Raw genomic sequence first — 23,586 nt, 5'->3', positions numbered from 1 at the left:
TGCATATGATGGTACATTCCAGTACCCACTGCGGCGTGCAGCCCGAACCATCCATATTTATTTATCGTCGACGGCGCTCACTGGGGGTGTGTACAGACTCCGGAGGGGCTCCTACTGCCCAAGCGCAATATCTTGGTCAGTCATTGTTACCTGACCGGTCAGCCATTGTTACCTGACCAATTTATATCATACAGTGCCATTGTTGCCACTGTTCAAGTATATCATCCAGTGTCATTGTTACCACTATTTCAAGTATATCACACAGTGTCATTGTTACCACTGTTTCAAGTATATCACACAGTGTCATTGTTACCACTGTTTCAAGTCACTTTATAATCAGTCCAGAAAATAATATAATAAGCCCCTTGGGCATTTACAAAACAGAAGTTCCCAGCCCGGAATACATTTAAAAATATCATTTAAGTTTTCAACACTTAGAATTATGGCTGAGTTTGCAAAACAACATTTAAAACCTTGGACTGAAATTAAATGATATGCAAATCATGCTAAGCAGTAATATCAATCCTCGAAGGATTTTACAAATCGGCACAAGGCCCCAAACATGGCATCAAGCCCCGTAATATCAATGAAAGTATGTGTATCAATCACCAGTATAGTATAAACATCACACGGGATGGACCAAGTCACAATCCCCAATAATATCCGACCCCGCACTCGCCATGGAGTGCGTGTCACGCCTCAATATAGCGTTACGATGTGAAACTCCGGGGTTTCAAACCCTCAGAACAGCATTTACATCTATTACTCACCTCTAACCGGTCGTAGACTAGTCCACAATGCCCTTTCCTCTTGAATCGACCTCTTCGCGCGTCGAATTTAGTCAAAACCACAATGAATACGTCACAATAGGCTAAGGGAATATAACCCAATCGAAAAGACTCGAAAAATATTGAAAATCCCGAAATTAGCAAAACCCGAGCCCCGGGCCCACGTCTCGAAAAATTACGAAAGTCACATCACCGGATTCCTCGTCTGGCCACGAGTTCGTACATATAAAATTTACCAAAATCGGAGTTCATTTGACCCCTCAAATCACCAAATCTTATTTTCAAATCCCTAGGCCTAAATCCTCAATTTTTCTACAATTTTCATGCTCAAATCCATACATAATTGATGTACTTAACTCAAAATAGGTGGGGATAACTTACCTTCACATTGATGATGAAAATCCCCTCTTGAAGCTCCCCAAAAATCGTCCATACTTTGAAGAAATGAAGAAAAGTGAGCTAAATCCGTGTATAAAAGAATCTGCATGTGCTTCGTCGAGTTGTACCTTGCACTTGTGCTATACAAGTTGTACATCCTATTAAAATTATTCCTTGTCGGACACCTTCTGTTTAAACACCCATAACGTCTTGTATAAATATCCAAATGACAAACGGTTTGAAAATTTAGAAACTAGACTCAAAGATCTTTAATTTGATAGGTTGTAAACAACATAACTCTTTATATATCCCGAGATATGAGCTTCTAAAGTGCATCGTAAATTCTGCCTAAATTGCTCCAGCAGCCCTTTTCGATCCTTCGTAACTTTCTGAGATGATATCCAAATCACGAATGGTTTAACTTTCCGAAAACCAGAATGTATGGGCTACAACTTTTGTGTTTTGCACTTTTTCTGATTTCTTATAGATTACAAGATATGAGCTTCCAACTAGACTACTCGCAGCAGAATTTCTGCAATTTTTCCTAAGTCCGAAATCACTCCGAGACACCTTCGAAACACTCCCGAGCCCCCGGGGCTCCAAACCAAATATGAACACTGACTCTAAAACATCACACAAACTTGCTCGAGCGATCAAATCGCCAAAATAACATCAAAATCAATGATTTGAGCCTTAAATCCAAGAATTCTTTCAAATTTCATAAACTTTCAAATTTTCCAATTTAAGGCCGAAACCCGTCAAACAACGTCCGTTTGTAACCAAACTTTACAGGAAGCGCTTAACCAACATATATATGACCTGTACCGGGCGTCGGAACCAAAATACGAGCCCGATACCATTACTTTCTGATCAAATTTCATTTTCATTTTCCTTAAACATTTTCAGAAAACAATTTCACGAAAAAATTCATTTCTCGGGCCTGGGACCTCGGAATTCGATTCCGGAAACACGTTCAACTCCCATATTTTTCTATGGACCTTTCAAGACCGAAAAATCACGGGTCCGGATCCGTTTACCAAAAATATTGACCAAAGTCAACTTTAACAATATTAAATATCAAAATTTTTCAAATTTTTCCCATAATTCATATATTTCAACACAAAGATATTCCGGACACACTCCTAAGTCCCAAATAACCTAACGAAGCTATCCAAACCATAAAATTCGCATTTCGAATCCGATATCAAAATTTCCACTTCCGGCCAAATTTTCTCAAAAACCTTCAATTTTCCCTCTTTAGCCGAATGGCTCCAAAATGACCTACGGACCTCCGAATTTACTTCCGATCGCGCTCCCAAATTCAGAATCACCATACGGAGCTACTCCCAGTTTCGGAATCCCAAATGGACATCAATAACACTGAAATGCATTTTAAACCAAACTGATGCAATTTCTTCTAAAATGTTATCTTCCACAATAGGCGCCAAAACGCTTCTGGGTTATCCAAAACCCGATCCGAGCATACGCCCAAGTCCGAAATTATCATACGAACCTGCTGGAACCTTCGGATCCCAATTCCGAGGTCGTCTACTCAAAATTCCAATCATAGTTCATTTCTTCAATTTTAAGTTTTCAAAATGAGAATTTCCATTTAGATTTGACTCCAAACATCCTGAATTTTAATTCTGACCATACACACAAGTCAATATACCTGAGATGAAGCCGCTCATGGCCTCAAACTGCTGAATGACGCGCCGGAGCTTAAAACGACCGGTCGGGTCATTACAAGTTTGGAGCACCGGTGTATCTATCTCATAAAAAATTGATTTTGTTTTTTGGTGTATTTATCTATTTTAAATAATTAAAATCGTTGATGATTCAATTAAAGAAGATAAATTATATCTAATCAATAACATTAATAATTGACATAAAGTTTTGTGTTAATCGTGTGCAAACAGAATTTTTTTTACAACATTAGATATTCTTGATCAAGAGATGTAAAAATAGGGAAAAAAAAATTAAATTCTGTCTTGTTTGCCTCGGATAGGAGCTAACATTATCTATTCTTTTCTTTTTCTCTTTGTGCGTTCTTATCTTCTCCGGCAGGCAATGTGACCCCATTCCATGATCTTTTCCTCGAAATGAAATGTCGAAATGAAATGTTGTTCTTGTTCTGTTTGCAAGATTTGTAATGTCTATATTTTAAATCGTGTAATGCACAGCTGCAGTTGCGATAATATGGCCTTCGCATAGCCTCCATATCATAGACAAATATAGTTCCAACTTCAATCATAGACACAATTGATCATCATTATATATATATATATATATATATATTATAATTTTTAGATGAAAGATATTCAACTTGCCTCTTCACTATTTTTTTTCCAAACTTGCTTTTTCTTTTTTTCTTTGAGCGAAAACAACCTCTCTACCTCACACAATAAAGGGATAAAGCCTGTCTCCGTATATATTATCCTCCCCAGATTCCACTTGTGTGATTACAATGACATATTATTATTGTTGAAGGGTGTTCAACTTAATTACCACCCTTTACTGTATGTGATTACGCTAGTGTCTGTAACAAAAAAAAAAAGAATAATTCAATTAAAATGTAGGAACTTCACTTAGATGTTCTCGGCAATTAAAATGTAGGAACTTCACTTAGATGTGCTCGGCAGACGCTAAAGCCAGGATGTGATGGCAAATATTAATCGAATAACGAATCATAGTTCTCAACTATCACATTTAGAAAGATCAATGACTGGTTTTTCGAAGTTTCAAATTTCGAACCCGCCTCTATAAAATAGTATACTTATGCATGCAAATGGATTTTTATGGAGGGAAAATAGTTGTTTTGTTTACCAAAGTCCGGTTATGGTCTGCAAACAATCTTTTTCATTTTTTAATACTCCATATAGTTTCAAAGCTTAAGCCGTCAAAAAATAACTGAGAAGAAGTTAACACAAGAATCAAGAGAGAGCTTGTGAATCAAACAGTGTAGATTTCTCTAAAAGCTATAAGCATTCAAGTGTTCTAATGATTAAAAGATCAATTCAAGAAAAAGCGGCAATCCCTTAGATTAAAAATACATCAAGATCATGATCAGACCTCAAGCACTTGAATTAAAATAAAATAAAATTCAAGATTAAGCTCGAATTATTTACTATTGGAAAGAAGAATAAAAGGATTCATAGAGATTATAACACTCATATTATTTGACCATTAGAGTTTGGCAATCTATTAGTGTATGACCAAGCTGTTAAAAAGTGCTTTTAAGTGTATTTTTTTAAAATTATTTTTTGAAAAAGTGCTTCCAGAGAGAAATTATTTTTTATGATTCTCAAAAACTGCTTCTATTTCTACTCAGAAATACTTTTTTTTTTCTTGGTCAAACACCTTAACTTTGAAGAAAAAAGCTTGGCCAAACAGGCTCTCTGTTTTTTTATCATTTCCACTCCCTAAATCTTCTACCATAGCAGACAACATATCCTTGCAAGGTATTCGATGAAATGCCTAAGTGAGATTTAAATTAGATAATGAGCGTGATGTTGGAGTCTTTGGAAGATATGCATATTTAGGTGGCTTTTCGTGGATAATGAGAAGCGATACGGCTACAGGGTAGTACTCCATTGATAGTGGCGGATGTAGCTTATTAGCCATAGGTTCAATGAACCCAGAATTTCCAACACAAAACATGAATATATATGTGTGAAAAAACACTAATTTTTTAAACATATTATATTCTGTACCCATAATTTCAGAAGTATAGTAAGTTCAGTGCTAACAAAGTTAAAGGCTGAAACCATCAAATTTAAATCTTTGATCTGCCTGATTGGTATCTCCCAAAGGTTATGAATGGGGTTGTTGCAGAGGAAGAGAACTCTGAAGATACTGCACTGCCATTCGAGTATATTCGAACTCCTTAAGTCTGTGCTTTGTCGAAATGTTGTGAATAGGTTGTTATGGAGAGCGCACAAATATGATCAATCATGTTGATGAAAATTGCAATTAAAAGCAGAATTAATGATGTTTAAGCGAGAGCTGCTTGGAAAGAAGTGCTCTTATGGCAAGCTCATTCAGATTCAGCTTTTTTCAAGGTCATGACTTCCTGGGATTTATGGCCCGACTTTAAAGAGTGATATGAAGAACTGGTCATGGAAAGACATTGAGAAATCACTCTTCCTAATAATTAATTGAAGGATTGCGTATAAGGGTTCGTTACAATAACAATGCTAGGAAGATCTTTCGTGTTTAAAATTTATTTACATACCAAAGATCGGATCTAAGACATACCTGGTAAAGAGTGTCTCGTTTCAAAATTTCTTCGATAGTGCGAAGACTCTATGCGTATCCACACCGAGACCGATCATTGCTATCAATTCTTTGATCAATGAAAACCGCGAACAAATTAAACGAAATATTTTGTTGAAATTTTTCTCAAAAAACTTCAACTAAAATAGAAAGAACAAGAAACTATGTTTTCTTGTCAAGAATATTTCTTGATTTTTGTGGCTTCTTAAAAATTATATCACTTGTTCACCTTTTTTTTTGGGTGAAGTACGATATATATATATATATATATATACTCAAGCACCAAATTATTAATTTATGTTAAGAAACACGTCAAGACCGTTGATGATCAAAAATCAAAATTGGATTCTTATAATTTTATATTGTAAAATACAAATCCTATTCATAATAGGACAAAGTAGCCAACAAATCCTTTTGACCTTATACATAAACTACTAATCTCATTCTTCGAATTTGATGGTCGACGTGAAGATGTTGTCCAATTCTAAATTGGACTTTTCTTTCCAAAAAAAAAAAAAACGAATCCCATTCAAATGGGATTGTGGCTGCCGAAAAATTAGACTTTGCATATTCAATTCCAATTTGGATTCTAAAATCCTTGTTGGTATTTTACTATAGAAAATGATATCTCATTCTTAAAAGAATATCACGTTGTCAGCGACTCCTTTTATGGACGTTTACTTTGTTAATCCAATTCGAAATTGGATTCAATCAAAGACTTCCATTAATATTTATATAAATAAATATTTGTTATATATATCACATATATATTTCAACCAAGAGATATAATTTAATTTTTATTCCAAATAGAAACTTCAATTTGTTCAAAATATTAATTATATCCTCTGTGCTAGCAAAGAATATAATAATATTTTATTTGGACTAATAACTAAATCTATTTGACTAATTAAATTCCTTAATTTAATTATCAAATAATACGTTAAGTAATCCTTTAGCAAAGATCAGAGCACTCGTAAGTGTGCGACCCCATAAGTTCAATATTAAACCGGTAGTAAATTGATCACATCAATATACTAATCAAGGGTGGCGTCTAGCAATACTCCTTAATGACCGGATAGTATGAAGTATACAATTTACTCTCAAGAACCAGTAGAAGAATAATGTAGTAATTCCTTCTGTCCTTATAGCTCTGGATCACCCTAGGATATGGTTCAACTGTCAAATCCTAATAGGCGACCAACTATGTGTTCATGTCAAATATAATCCACCATTGAATGACCTAAGAAACTCATTTCTTCTTTCATTCAATTGCCCTGGCCAAGGTCTTAATTTGGTCGTTTATAATTCATGACAACATGAAGCTTAAACTCATTACCAAGAGTTGATAGATTCCATCTTAATCCATCACTAATTCTACAAGTATTTAATCATACCCAATATCCTTTCAACTATCGCCCTAGGACCATAGATGTCTGGTATCAAAGCACAATAAATAACTTGTCAATTACTATGACGATCTCAGGTCAAAGGAAACTCTTACATCACATTCTTCAAGAGAATATCCTATTGACAGTTTATGGTAATTCTAACCATTAGGATTTATCCAATGAGTCGGTTCAATGATCATATCTCTATATGCATCATCTATCTATGTGATTTAGTTAATGAGATCAACTAATCTTTATCCCATAAACACGATCACATAAATATTGATCTAACCGGATTAATAATGTCCAAGTTAATAATCCTACGATCAAGAACAAATTTAGATTAAATTATAAGAGACTTTGCTCTCATTATCATGATCTATCACGATGACAAATCTCAAAATTTAATCAAGGATCTTATCAAATTAATCAAACAATTAATTAATAACTATGATAAAAGAATATCAGGTGCCATATATATTTCATATCAAATAATGTTCACAAAAATATGTTCAAATCATCAAATATGATATTTGATCTAGGGCATATCTACTATATCCCTAACAATCTCCCACTTGCACTAGAGCCAATCGCTCTTGTACTTCATTCCCAATTTCCACTTGTGCTTGTCAAACTCCTTTGCGCCAAGAGCTTTAGTGAATGGGTCTGCAACATTTTCTTTTCCATCAACTTTTTGAATCTCGACGTCTCCACGTTCAATGATCTCTCTTATCAAGTGATACCTTCACAGAACGTGTTTGGATATTTGGTGTGATATTGGTTCTTTTGCTTGAGCAATGACTCCAGTATTGTCACACAACAGTGGAACCGCACCTTCTATTGAAAGAATCACACCAAGTTCAGTTAAGAACTTTTTCATCCATACAGCTTCCTTAGCAGCTTCACTAGCTGCTATGTATTCTGCTTCAGTTACTGAATCAACTACTGTATCTTGTTTGAAACTTTTCCAACTCACCGCACCACCATTTAAGGTGAATACATAACTAGAAGTAGATTTTCCATCATCTCTATCTGAAGAGAAACTTGCATCAGTGTAACCTTCAAGTTTCAACTCAGAATCTCCATAGATGAGGAATTGGTCTTTAGTCCTTCTTAAGTACTTAAGAATGGTCTTCACCACCTTCCAATGTTCCTCACCAGGATTTTCCTGATATCGGCTAGTCACTCCAAGTGCATAACCCACATTAGGATGTGTACATGTCATGGTATACATGATAGCTCCCACTACACTAGCGTATGGGATCCTACTCATGCGTTTTCTCTCTTCAGGTGTTGTAGGATAATCCTCCCTACTGAGAGTAATTCCAGTGCCTATCAGTAGATAGCCTCTTTTGGAATTATCCATGTTATATCTCTTTAAGATGGTATCAATGTACAAAGATTGGGAAAGTCCAAGCAGCTTCCTAGATCTATCTCTATAGATCTTTATTCCTAATATATAAGCTGCTTCTCCCAAGTCTTTCATGGAGAACTGTTCAGATAGCCAAACCTTGGTACTTTGCAATGCCGGTATGTCATTCCCTATGAGTAATATATCATCAACATACAACACTAAGAATATAATTGTGCTCCCACTAACCTTTTTGTACACACAAGGTTCTTCTTCGTATCTAACAAAATTGAACTTTTCAATTGTCTTGTTAAAACGAATATTCCAACTTCGAGAAGCTTGCTTTAGTCCATAAATAGATCTTTGTAGCTTACAAATTTTATTATGATCAGATGAAGATGTGAAACCTTCAGGTGATGTCATGTACACATCCTCTTCTAGCTCACCATTAAGGAAAGCTGTTTTCACATCCATTTGCCGTATTTCATAATCATAGTATGCTGCTATAGCAATCAAAATCCGAATAGATTTGAGCATTGCCACAGGAGAGAAAGTCTCATCATAGTCGATTACTTCTTTCTGACGATATCCCTTGGCAACAAGACGGGATTTGTAGGTCTCCACCTTTCCGTCTGCTCCAATATTTTTCTTAAAAACCCATTTACATCCTATAGGTTTTATATCCTTTGAAGGTTCAACTAAAGTCCATACTTTATTTTCCTTCATAGATTCTATTTCGGATTCCATGACCTTTTGCCACTTCTCATAATCAGAACTTTGCATAGCCTCTTCATAGGTCTTAGGGTCATCATCATTATGATCAACCTCATTTGATATATCATCTTGTACCATTAAATTTAATCTAGTTGGTACATGACGTTCTCGTGTAGACCTTCTAAGAGGTACTTGTACAACCTGTTCACCTTGTGCTGGATTTGGTTGTTGTTCAATTTGGTTTGGAACTGGTTCATTAACCTGTTCTTGAACTTTATTTAGTTCATGAATGTCACGACCCAAACCCCGCTCCAGTCGTGATGACGCCTCTCGTGAAGACAAGGCCAGCCAACAAACCCATATCGCCTTTTCAAAAATAGTTAAACATGATTTAATGATATAATTAACGGAAGCACAACCCGACACAGCCCTAACTGGGGTGTCACAAGTCATGAGCATCTACTAGGGTATAAATACAACTGAAAGCCTGGAGTGTACAAATACAGACAAATGAAATAAGGAGAGAGAAAAGCAGTGCTGCGAACGCCGACAGCTACCTTACTAAACCCTGATGACTCTACCTCCGATCAGCCAAAACATACCTGAATCTGCACACAAGGTGCATGGAGTAATGTGAGTACTCCGACTTAGTGAGTAATAATAATAAATAAAGACTGAAGGCAAGAAATCACGCAAAAACACAAGGTATTCCATACTGAAGCAGTAAAATCACTTTAAACAGTAAAGCAATGAGAAATCAAGTGAAAATCCCTTTTTTTCCAACAAGTAAAGCAAGTAGTTTACAAGTGAGTAACAAAAATGATAGAAATGTAAACATCCCCTCGGGCAAAACATGTACAACAAACCGGCCCTCGGGCTCAATATCAGAATAGTGCCAGCCCTCGGGCTCACTCTCAGAATAGCATCAGCCCCTCGGGCTACCTCACAATCACTCATATCAACCCCTCGGGCATAGTATCAATCACTCAGAACAATGGATACCCGCGCTCACTGTGGGTGTGCAGACTCTGGAGGGGTCCCTTACGGCCCAAGTGTTATATCAAGCCACCTCGTGGCATCATCACTCAGCATATTCTCACATCACTCAAGCCACCGTGTGGCATATAAAGTATCTCAGGCCTTCGGCCTCATATCACTCGGCCTCACATCACTCAAGCCACCTCGTGGCATAAATAGTATCTCAGGCCCTCGGACTCATATCACTCAGCATATCCTCACATATGGCCCTCGGCCTCACTCAGTCTGAAAATCATCATAAGCCCCTCAGGCATTTGTAAAACAGTAGTTCTCATCCCAAAATACCATTTAGAAATATCATTTGAGTTTTCAATTCTGCATAAAAGCGGCTGAGTTTGTAAAACAATAATTATCAATAAGACTGAGTTTAAATATAAGTCAAAACAGTGAGGAAATAGTGATAAAAATTTCCAAAGGATTCAAATAATTGGCACGACACCCAAGTATGGCAATCAGCCCAAATCATGATTATAACAAATAAGTTTCAATCAAATATGCGGTAAAATCATCAATTGGGATGGACCAAGTCCTAATCCCCGGTAGTAAAAGACCCTGCGCTCATCATCCAGCGCGTGTCTCACCTCAATATAGCACTACGATGTGCAATCCAAGGTTTCAAACCCTCAGGACATCATTTACAATCATTACTCACCTCGAACCAGCTAATCATCTAGCTCGCGATGCCTTTGTCTCTCAAATCGACCTCCGAATGCCTCGAATCTAGCCACAATAATTCGATTCAGTTAATAAAAATTATAGGAATTAATTCCATATAAAATTCTACATTTTCCATTAAAAATCCGAAATTGCACTCAAAATTTGCCCGTGGGGACCACGTCTCGGAACTCGACAAAAATTATGGAATATGAAACCTCATCTAACCACGAGTCCAACCATACCAATTTTACTAAAATCCGACATCAACTCGACCCTCAAATCTTCAAATTAAAACAAGAGGGTTTTCAAGATTTTCCCAATTAAAATCACCAATTAAATGCCAAAACTAGTAATAGATTTGGGTAATCTAACCAAAATTAAGTTAAGAACACTTACCCCGTTATTTTCTCTGAAAATCTCCCGAAAATCGCCTCTCCCCGAGCTCCAATTTGGTAAAAATGGAAAATGGGACGAAGTCCCATTTTCAGAACACAACATTCTGTCCAGAATTTCCGTGGTTACTTTTCACGCATTTTAGGGTTAATGGGTACTGTTCATGCTGTTGTTCATGGGTACTGTATACAGGGTACAATTCATATGTACTGTACACGGGTACTGTTCATGTTTACTATACATGGTACTATACACAGATACTATTCACGCAGGTGCGGTTACTGTTCACACGTGCGAAAAATGCAGAATCTGCCTAGAAAATTGCAGTAGCTTTTCTTTTTCACTAAAAAGGCTCTAACTCCATCATACCAACTTGGAATTGGATGATTCTTGTTCCTATGAGTCACAAATAATAATACAAACATAGACCTTCAGTCAAAACTCAATTTGGAGCTCATTTGCTAAGTTCAATACCCATTTCGCTCGTTAAACAATTAACTCATGTTTCGTGTCAAAAACCCAATCGTGACTTGATAAAATTAGACCAAACTTTCCAGATCAGTCCTATAATTCATTATCAAAATTTTGGAAGTCTCGAAATCAAATTTCAATCTTTAGAACTAAAAATGGACCTTTGGATCATTACATGCTTATGCTCAAAACGGCAAAATCTTCCAAAAACTCTTCCAAAACATATCCGAGCCTCATGGGACCCTGACCAAACATGATAACACACCCCATGACATCATTCAAACTTGTTCCAGCCTTCGGAACGCTGAAAACAGCATTAAAACATAGAATCACCCTTGGATTCAAGCCTATGAATTTCAAAACTTCCAAATTCCAAATTTGATCAAACAGTCTATCAAACCTCGTCCGAATGACCTGAAATTTTGCACACACATCCCAAATGACATAATGAAGCTACTGCAACTTCAGGAATTCCATTCCAACCCCTATATCAAAATATCGCCTATCAACCGGAAAACGCCGAAATCTCAATTTCGCCAATTCAAGCCTAAACCTTCCACAGACTTCCAAAATGCATTCCGATCACGCTCCTAAGTCCCAAATCACGTAACGGAGCTAACCAAACCATAAAAATTCAAATCCGAGATCAAATACAAACAAGTCAAATCTTGGTCAAACCTTTCAAATTTCAAGCTTCAACTGAGAACTGTTCATCCAAATTCATTCTGATTAACCTAAAACCCAACACCAACGAATTTACATAAGTCATAATACACCACACGGGGCAAGTCATGCCCGAGAACTGGAGATCAAAGTGCAAAAGCTCAAAACGATCGGTCTGGTCGTTACATCCTCCCCCACTTAAACACACGTTCGTCCTCGAACGTACCCAGAGCTGTTCTAAAAGCCCACCAATCGCTGAATAACCTTACCATGCATATAGCCGGGGGTTATCCCACATCACTCTATCTCATATAGGTCCGATAACATCGTTTAACTAAAATTACACAATCCAATCTAGCCCATAAACCATAGAACCACATTTTTACTTCTGAAACCATCAATACGATCAAAACCTCACACTTATACTTTGAATAGACCCGGACTAGCTGTAGTAACCCATGCCTGCAACCTCGGGAGCAATCCCATGATATACCATATAACTCTAACGCTCACAACAATAACTTCTATTCACAACAGCTGCCCATAACAACCAAATACCGATAGAAAACCTCTTATTAGCTAAAGTCTCATTCCAACACTTTCATATACTGCCAACGATAAATAAAACACGCAATAAACCATAACCATTTCTCAGATCAACCATTCATGAAGCCATTTCTCCTCTGGCAATTACCATAGCAAATTTTTTTGAACCGAACCTCGATGTTTACCCATCAAACATGCTGAAATCGAATCCGTTTATTTTCATTAATGATCCCAACGATCTCCTCTGACCCAACACACTACCCTGGTGACATGTCACACCAATAGAGGCCTAAGCCACATCTAGCATAATACGCGCACCAATAAGCAACGGTCCGAACATACTCAAATCATGAAAATGACTCAAATGAAAGAGTTGTACCTCAAGCTCACCAGTACCACCACAACGCAGGGCTGAGAACCCGTCTCACATCATAGAATAGGACACACGAATCTAACCCGCAAGGTCATATCTCCAAATAGCTTCGCTACAATGCGCGATCCTATCCAAACACTGGTCCACATGGGACACCTCAAGTCACTATGCTTGAAATTGACAACCACACACAATTTGACGTCTGGAACCAAAGCAAATCATTACACTAATGGTGAAACAAGTAACATATACCACGCAAACCCGATAGGACATAACTGATACACCATTCACCGAGCAATACCCGATTACTCTTCTTGCTTGACTTCCACTATGAACCCCATTAGAACCGCACCATATGTGCCCATAACCAATAAATCATAATGTCTCACAACACATAAAGGCAACTCATAGATCTCCCAAGATCACTAATAAGCTCAATAACGGTCGAATCAACCTATCCCTCAACAATACAATTCGGGGCCAGCCAAGCTGACTCGAGCTAGAACACGCATCCATATTGGCCTGCCAACAAACTCCTTACCAAGGAAGCCTAAAGCTGCTCCTTCAACTACCATAACTCCTGCCGTAGCCATACGATACGGTGCCCAGCATCACATAATCACCGAAATCCACAACCTCGCCTGACGACATGCCCGTCCACAAGAAACGCTTTCGGAAAGTCCCTCAACACCGGAACTGAATCAATGGTAGAAACCTCTGCACTGACATCCATCACGAAGGCCCAATTAAGAAAAACAATCCTTCTCACTCGTCCACTGGGTCTATGAAATATAAACCACTCCACTAGAACATAAAGCAATAGTCCAGAATAATCCAACACTGAGACGATCAGTCTAAATCCCCAACATCACATCCAAAATCTAATATACCAAGCAAAGAAAGATCCACTCGGGCCTCCAAATCTTGGTATCACTAAATAGTGCTGATACACACGATCTACAATCACAACATAGCCTAAATATGAGAACTTCCGTCTCCACGTCCATACGGCACATGAATCACCATATCTTATCCCAATTTTGCCGTCCGAATATATGCCACACCTCTAATACCCAATCATTCCACTATAGATACTCTAAAATTTCCCTGCGCCACCAAGCAAACCTGAATATCACCAGTCGATCTAAAAAGAAGGTGCCGTAATACTACCGAAGTGTTATCAACTTAATAACATTGCCTTTTTACTAAAACATAGACTCTCGTCAAATCATTTCCAATTAGTAGTACCATTTCCTTAATCATCTGAGGCTACCCGCTGCCTAAGAGTTTTATGAACTTCCTTTCAGAACTGAACTGTAACTCATCTAGCCAAGAACTTCCATTGATCCCATCTAGAAGAAAAATCATTACATATCCTATGCTTCTCACACTCGGAGAAATTGCACCTCTCCAACCACGGTAGAAATCAATAAGAACTCTCCCAATTCCATTTGCACAAATTCAACTACCAGGATTGAATCCTTCTAACTAGACCAAGTTAAGCAAGCCATCAAAACTAAAGAGCATTGTTGCAAAATAGCTGTAGGAACTCATTACCTCGAACACACATAAGGAATTAATCATATCCTTACCATACCGATTTGGTCTACTATCAAGATACCCCATCTATCTAAATTCCTTCTTATTCATCTTTAACTTGATATTCCTTCTTGTTGTAGCACCACAATTTCCTCAACCTAGGCTTATCACACGAAACCCAAGCATAAAGCTACACCGTCTAAGGCTCCTAAGCCGCTAAATACTCTTTAAGTGTTCCCCAAAGCCATTACCTTCACCTTCCCGATACTGATATATAGAATCCCATAATTAATATAGAAAATACCATAAGTCTTGCCATCTTCCACTGAAAACTCAGTTTTTATCCATAAGTACAACTTAGAAGCCTCCAATTATTGCATGTATAGTTTTGAACACAATAGGACAATTCTCTAGAGTCATCCACACTACTCAAACCGTAGTTAGATTGATTAAACGAACCGAACAACCTATGCTTCATTAGCACTCCGACACTGCAAAATGTGACCTCATTCTAATATAACCAAGCAACTTCCTGCTCTATGCACCGAGAATTCGTTACCAACCACAACTCAAGTCATTCCCCGATTCTCGTACACCCATAAAGCATAACATAGCCTTTATTGAAATTTCCTTTACTCGAGCCACAACTGATTTACAAATATGCCTCGAACTGGAACCATTAGAGCACATAACCGTGCAATCAACTATTCAATAGCGGACTCCCCCACTTGGCTCGAAGCCATAGATCAACACATGCTCAATAACTCATAACGATTATACTCTATTGATGCCATGATACCATAATGAGATTAAACTCAAATCTTTTATAAGCTTGTGAAAACACAGATCATCTAGAGTTTTAACTCTTCTGCAAATCTCACATTCCACTCTCGCAACAGTTACACCCACTCACTAAGCGACCTAATTTAAGTTGCAACACATATCCTTCACTCGCAAATCTAACAGACACATAAGGATCGTACAACCTCAGAACACTTCGCATGAGATAACCCACTTTTTTCGCCTTAAACTAACATTTATGTATACCTTTAAGTGTCATAACCAATACGCAGTCACTTAGTCTTCCTGAGTCTAAACTCATAACGCAACATGAAATTTACTTCGCTCCCAACTAGGACACATGAAAACACTCTTTGCACGCCCATAACTCGGGGCTATACCTCAAATCAAGATGGATACATCTCGCAGTACTAACATACTCTTCACATAGTTATCCAGCCATCACTCCCACTAAAAGGGACACTACCGAAAATATAAGTTCAAAAATACTTGCTCACACAATCAACACCTCGGTGCTCAAGCCATAGGCAAATATTCGGCCTCAAGTCCTCCAGACTGGCCCAACATCAAACTCACAGAAATCACATCTCTCCCCTCTATCGGGGAATCACAAGCCATCTAGGCACATTTGATACTGAGCGCTCATGCGTACATACAAACGCGTGGAAGGAATTCAAAGAGTTATATTTCAAGCTGAATCAAAGGACGCACGATAAGAATTCAAGAATGTGAAGTTTTCCTAAAGGTTTTGCAGCCTCTCGAGGATAAATACAGACGTATCTGTACTGAACCACGAGACTCTACAAAACCTGCTCATGACTCGTGAGACCTATGTAACCTAGGCTCTGATACCAACTTGTCACGACCCAAACCCTGCTCCGGTCATGATGGCGCCTCTCGTGAAGACAAGACCAGCCAACAAACCCATATCGCCTTTTCAAAAATAGCTAAACATGATTTAATGATATAATTAATGGAAGCACAACCCGACACAGCCCTAACCGGGGTGTCACAAGTCACAAGCATCTACTAGGGTATAAATACAACTAAAATCCTGGAGTGTACAACTACAGACAAATGAAATAAGGAGAGAGAAAAGCAGTGCTGCGAATGCCGGCAGCTACCTTGCTAAACCCTGATGACTCTGCCTCCGATCAGCCAAAACATACCTGAATCTGCACACAAGGTGCAGGGAGTAATATGAGTACTCCGACTCAGTGAGTAATAATAATAAATAAAGACTGAAGGCAAGAAATCACGCAAAAACACAAGGTATTCCATACTGAAGCAGTAAAATCACTTTAAACAGTAAAACAGTGAGAAATCAAGTGAAAATTTCTTTTTTTCCAACAAGTAAAGCAAGTAATTTACAAGTGAGTAACAAAAATGATAGAAATGTAAACAGTCCCTCGGGAAAAACATGTACAACAAACCGCCCCTCGGGCATAATATCAACAGAACCAGCCCCTCGGGCTCAATATCAGAACAGTGCTAGCCCCTCAGGCTCAATATCAGAACAGTAACAGCCCCTCGGGCTCAATATCAGAACAGTAACAGCCCCTCGGGTTCACTCTTAGAATAGTTTCAGCCCCTCGAGCTACCTCACAATCACTCTTATCAGCCCCTCGGGCATAATATCAATCACTCAGAACAATGGGTACCCGCGCTCACTGTGGGTATGCAGACTCCGGAGGGGCCCCTTACGGCCCAAGCGCTATATCAAGCCACCTCGTGGCATCATCACTCAGCATATCCTCACATCACTCAAGCCACCGCGTGGCATATAAAGTATCTCAGGCCCTCGGCCTCATATCACTCGGCCTCACATCACTCAAGCCACCTCGTGGCATAAATAGTATCTCAGGCCCTCTTTGCAGTAGCTTCATTATGTCATTTGGGATGTGTGTGCAAAAGTTCAGTTCATTCGAACGAGGTTTGATAGACTGTTTGATCGAATTTGGAATTTGGAAGTTTTGGAATTCTTAGGCTTGAATCCGAGGGTGATTCGATATTTTAATATTGTTTTCAGTGTTCTGAAGGCTGGAACAAGTTTGAATGATGTCATGGGGTGTGTTAGCATATTTGGTCGGGGTCCCATGAGGCTCGGATATGTTTTGGAAGAGTTTTTGGAAGATTTTGCCATTTTGAGCATAAGCATGTAATGATCCAAAGGTTCATTTTTAGTTCTATAGATCGAAATTTGATTTCGAGACTTTCAGAACTTTGATAATTAATTATAGGACCGATCTGGAAAGTTTGGACTAATTTCATCAAGTCGCGATTGGGTTTTTGACACGAAACATGAGTTAATTATTTAACGAGTGAAATGGGTATTGAACTGAGTAAATGAGCTCCGAATTGAGTTTCGACTGAAGGGATATGTTCGTATTATTATTTGTGACTTATAGGAACAAGAATCATCGAATTCTGAGTTTGTATAATGGAGTTAGAGCCTTTTTAGTGAAAAGAAAAGCTGTTGTAATTTTCTGGGCAGTTTTTACATTTTTGCACGTGTGAACAGTAACCGCACCCGCGTGAACAGTATCCATGTACAGTCCATGTACAGTAAACATGAATAGTATCCGTGTACAGTACCCGTGTACAGTACATATGAACAGTACCTTGTATACAATACCTCCATGAACAGTACCGTGAATAGTACCCCTGAACAGTAAAATGCGTGAACAGTACCCACGGAAATTCTGGATAGAATGTTGAGTTCTGAAAATCCATTTTCCATTTTTACTAAATTGGAGCTCGGGGAGAGGTGATTTTCAGAGAAAACAACGGGGTAAGTATTCTTAACTTAATTTTGGTTAGATTACCCGAATCTATTACTAGTTTTGGCATTTAATTGGTGATTTTAGTTGGGAAAATCTTGAAAACCCTCTTGGTTTAATTTGAAGATTTGAGGGTCGAGTTGATGTCGGATTTTAGTAAAATTGGCATGGTTGGACTCGTGGTTGGATGAGGTTTCATATTCTGTAATTTTTGTCGAGTTCCGAGACGTGGGCCCCACGGGCAAATTTTGAGTGCAATTTCGGATTTTTAATGGAAAATGTAGAATTTCATATGGAATTAATTCCTATAATTTTTATTAACTGAATCGAATTATTGTGGCTAGATTCGATGCATTCGGAGGTCGATTTGAGAGACAAAGGCAACGCGAGCTAGAGGATTAGCCGGTTCGAGGTGAGCAATGATTGTAAATGATGTCCTGAGAGTTTGAAATCCTGGATTGCACATCGTAGTGCTATATTGAGGTGAGAAACGCGCTGGATGATGAGCGCGAGGTCTTTTACTACCGGGGATTGTGACTTGGTCCGTCCCGATTGATGATTTTACCGCATATTTGATTGAAACTTATTTGTTATCATCATGATTTGGGCTGATTGCCATACTTGGGCTTCGTGCCAATTATTTGAATCCTTGGGAATTTTTATCAGTATTTCCTCACTGGTTTGACTTATATTTAAACTCAGTCCTGTTGATAATTATTGTTTTACAAACTCAGTCGCTTTTATGCAGATTTGAAAACTTAAATGATATTTCTAAAAGGTATTTTGGGCTGAGAGTTATTATTTTACAAATGCAAAAGGGGCATATGATGATTTCCGGACTGAGTGAGGCCGAGGGCCATATGTGAGGATATGCTGAGTGATATGAGGCTCGATAATTCTATTCCGACCCCTATATCAAAATATTGCCTATCAACCGGAAAATGCCGAAATCTCAATTTCGCCAATTCAAGCCTAAACCTTCCACGGACTTCCAAAATGCATTCCGATCACGCTCCTAAGTCCCAAATCACGTAACGGAGCTAACTAAACCATAAAAATTCAAATCCGAGATCAAATATAAACAAGTCAAATCTTGGTCAAACCTTTCAAATTTCAAGCTTCAACTGAGAACTGTTCATCCAAATTCATTCTGATTAACCTAAAACCCAACACCAACGATTTACATAAGTCATAATACACCACACGAGGCAAGTCATGCCCGAGAACTGGCGATCAAAGTGCAAAAGCTCAAAACGACCGGTCAAGTCATTACATTGAACTTCAACCGTTGAAAATGGCAACTTCCTTGGCAATTTCAAAACATTCCATAAAGGTTCTTCAACTTGGGTCTCATGATCTTTACATTATGTTGATTCATTAGTTTCTTGAACTTCATCAAGTTCAATTTCTCTATTATAATTTCCTTCTAAAAGAAATTCCCTTTCCAAAAAGGTTGCTTCTCTGGCCACAAACACTTTATGGTCAGAAGGGTGATAGAAATAATATCCCATTGTTTCCTTGGGGTACCCAATGAACCTACATTTATCAGATCTTGAGTCAAGTTTATCAGACAGGAGTCTCTTAACATAAGCTGGACAACCCCAAATTTTAATATTTTTAAGGTTAGACTTACATCCTTTCCATATCTCATATGGTATTGTAGAGACTGACTTAGTGAGAACTTTATTAAGTAAGTATGTTGCTGCTTCCAAAGCATATCCCCATAAATTTATTAGAAGATCAGTGAACCCCATCATAGATCTCACCATATCTAATATGGTTCGATTTCTCCTTTCAGACACACCATTGTATTGTGGTGTTCTTGGACGTGTCCACTGTGAGAGAATCCCATTCTCTTTGAGATATCTGGTAAAATCTTCACTAAGATATTCTCCTCCTCTATCAGACCTTAGTATTTTGATACTTATATGTGAATGGCTCCTCCTCTATTCAGACTTGTGTTTCATAAGATACAGAAATCCATATCTTGATATATCATCAGTGAAAGTGATGAAGTAAGAATATCCACCTCTAGCTTGAATTTTCATGGGCCCACAAACATCTGTATGAATTAGTCCCAATAATTCAGTAGCTCTTTCTCCACTTCCAGTAAATGGAGATTTGGTCATTTTTCCTTTGAGACAAGATTCACAAGTTGGATATGATTCAAAATCATATTTATCAAGGTACCCTTCCTTGTACAACTTGTTAATTCTTTTCTGTCCAATATGACTAAGCCTATAATACCAAAGGTATGTATGATTTACTTGATCATATCTTTTTCTCTTAAGACTTGAAACATGCATAATTGAATTAGCATTCACATTAGGTAAGACATAAATATCATGTTGGAGATAGCCATTCACATATAAATTATCACCATAATAAATAGAGCAAATATCATTGCCTATATTTATGTGAAAACCACGTTTATCTAACATAGAAGCTGAAATTATGTTCGAAACAAATTTAGGAACGTAATAACAATCATCCAACATAAGTACATTGCCCGTAGGAATTATTAAAGAAATTGATCCTATAGCTATGGCCGCAACTGTTGCACCATTTCCAACTTGTAGATTAATTTCTCCTTTCTTCAACCTTCTACTTATTTGGAACCCCTGCAACATATTGCAGATGTTATAACCACTGCCAGTATATAATACCCACAATGAAACATCAGTATTAGTTAAAGAAACTTTGAAATTATTTTTCAGTTGATTCTTACCTTGTTTCTTATCATTTAGAGTTGCAAGATACTCCGGGCAGTTTCTCTTCCAATGTCCTATCTTCTTACAGTGGAAACACTCAGCATCAGGTTGGTCGGCTTTGCCTCTTTTGCCTTTGGGTTTGGTCACACCACCCTTAGGCGCAATAGGTTTCTTCTTGGGTTTAATTTTACTCTTACCTTTCTTCTTAGAAGAGTTTCCAACCAACATGATGGTTCCTTTCTTCTTCTCAGATGCAAGTTGATTCTCATAATCAATTAGCATGTTGAGCATCTCATGAAGATCACAATCCATTTTATTCATATTAAAATTAATAACAAATTGTGAAAAGGATTCTGATAGTGACTGCAAGATCAAATCTTGAGAAAGCTCTTTACCTAGTTTACACCCCAACTTCTCAAGTTATTCAATAAGATCAATCATACGATTGACATAGGGTCCAACTAGAGAGTTTCCAGTCAATTTGGATCCAAATAAAGCCTTAGATAGCTGGTATCTAGCTGTCCTGCTTTGTGTACCAAACATCTTCTTAAGATGTTCAATGATTGCAGTTGGATCCATATCCTGATGTTTCCTTTGTAGTTCAGAATTCATAGAAGCGAGAATGATGCATTTGGTAGTAAGACATTCTTCCAAGTATTTCTGATAAATCTTGGTGGCAACATCATCATTCTCATCTGGGACTTCCTTGGCAGGCTTATCAATCACATGAATAAGTTTTTCATGCATGAGAACAATTCTCAAATTTCTGTACCAATCATCAAAGTTTGGTCCTACCAACTTGTTGTTCTTAAGTATTCCACGTAGTGATATAGCAGACATATTAAGAAATCTAAAATATGGAAAAGAAAAGGCAATAATATAAGAGCATATTTGCATATATCATAAAGACATGGACTTTTATCTATATGATATTTCCACTAATTATTTTAAACTATTTACCCTCATTATAGTTTACGAAATCTTTATTTCTGTTAGTGGAGTAAATAAATCCTTTAACAATATGTATGAGCCCCTTGGAAGTCAAGTCGTTTCTCACATATATTTTAAAGGTAGGTACTCTTACCAATTGTATCCCTATACAACTTCCTTAAATAACTCTATGTCAAATAGTCTCCTGGTAGTTAGGTCGATCCTATTGGCATAGTTCAGTTCAACCATCATGATAGCAAAGAACTTATTAAATTTTATACTCCCCCGGGTAATCCAGGCGTCTAGCGTAAAATTGAATAATTCTTTCAATTCATACATCTAATGCAAATAAATAATTTTAACATATTCTCGAACTATAAGTCTCCTGGTTGTCAGACCGTTCCTTATAAACAAGAAGTAAGTAAAATTATTTACTTTTATGGATAGCTCCATAATAAAATATCTTATATTTTATTATTCAAGAACTCAATTTTTTAGTAAGTGGGAATTGTTACTAAAATAATTTTTAATAACATGAAGATCAAATCTTTTATAGCATGTGAATTTAGTTCAAGTTGTCTGCATGCTTAGTCCTAAATTAATTTACATCACATGTAATAAATAATTCAAAATTATGTAATGAACAAGCACATGACATAAAAACGAAATTCAACATCCTCTAACATGTTTATCTTATATATATTACATAAAACAATTCATGCTACAATATTGTAATTAATTAACATCTCATGAACTAATAACAATTAAAAATAACCACAGAATCATGTAACCTATTATAGATCCCCATTGTATCTAATACAAAATTTCAAATTCAAGTTATGAACTATCTCAATAGTTATATGAATGCATAATTTATCCACAATAAAATAATAGCAACATTCAAACGATTTGACTATTGCATAAGACACATGTATTATGGTTTGAATTCTTCAAATATAATATTAAAATATTTCGTAAATAAATTTTAGACACAATAAACCACGGCTCTGATACCACTGAAGGATTGCGTATATGCGTTCGTAACACGCAGCGGAAGACAATAACAATCCTAGGAAGATCTTTTCGTGTTTAAAATTTATTTACATGCCAAAGATCAGATCTAAGACGTACCTGGTAAAGAGTGTCTCGTTTCAAAATTTCTTTGATAGTGCGAAGACTCTATGCGTATCCACAACGAAACCGATCATTGCTATCAATTTTTTGATCAATGAAACCCGCGAATAAATTAAACGAAATATTTTGTTGAAATTTTTCTCAAAAAACTTCAACTAAAATAGAAAGAACAAGAAACTAAGTTTTCTTGTCAAGAATATTTCTTGGTTTTTGTGGCTTCTTAAAATTTATATCACTTGTTCACTTTTTTTTGGGTGAAGTACGATATCTATATATATATATATATATATATATATATACTCAAGCACCAAATTATTAATTTATGTTAAGAAACACGTGACGACCATTGAAGATCAAAAATCAAAATTGGATTCTTATAATTTTATATTGTAAAATACAAATTCTATTCATAATAGGACAAAGTAGTCAACAAATCCTTTTGACCTTATACATAAACTACTAATCTCATTCTTTGAATTTGATAGTCGACGTGAAAATGTTGTCCAATTTTAAATTGGACTTTTCTTTCCAAAAAAAAAAAACGAATCCCATTACCGAAAAATTAGACTTTGCATATTCAATTCCAATTTGAATTCTAAAATCCTTGTTGGTATTTTACAATAGAAAATGACATCTCATTCTTAAAAGGATATCAC

General features: G+C 37.0%; 1 protein-coding gene across 1 annotated transcript; it reads right to left on the bottom strand.

The window, feature by feature from the left end:
• Positions 1–20,759: 20,759 nt before the first annotated feature.
• Positions 20,760–21,178, bottom strand: LOC104249229 (uncharacterized). Its single transcript, XM_009805609.1, has 2 exons — positions 20,884–21,178; positions 20,760–20,776 (listed from the first exon to the last, which is right to left on the bottom strand). The coding sequence occupies exons 1-2, from the start codon at positions 21,176–21,178 to the stop codon at positions 20,760–20,762; spliced, it is 312 nt and encodes a 103-aa protein (XP_009803911.1).
• Between the last annotated feature and the right edge of the window lie 2,408 nt (positions 21,179–23,586).

The sequence above is a fragment of the Nicotiana sylvestris genome, chromosome 11, assembly GCF_000393655.2.
Source record: "Nicotiana sylvestris chromosome 11, ASM39365v2, whole genome shotgun sequence".
NCBI classification, from domain to species: Eukaryota; Viridiplantae; Streptophyta; class Magnoliopsida; order Solanales; family Solanaceae; genus Nicotiana; species Nicotiana sylvestris.
Note: the sequence above shows the minus strand (reverse complement) of the source record. Positions and strands in the feature narration are given on the sequence as shown.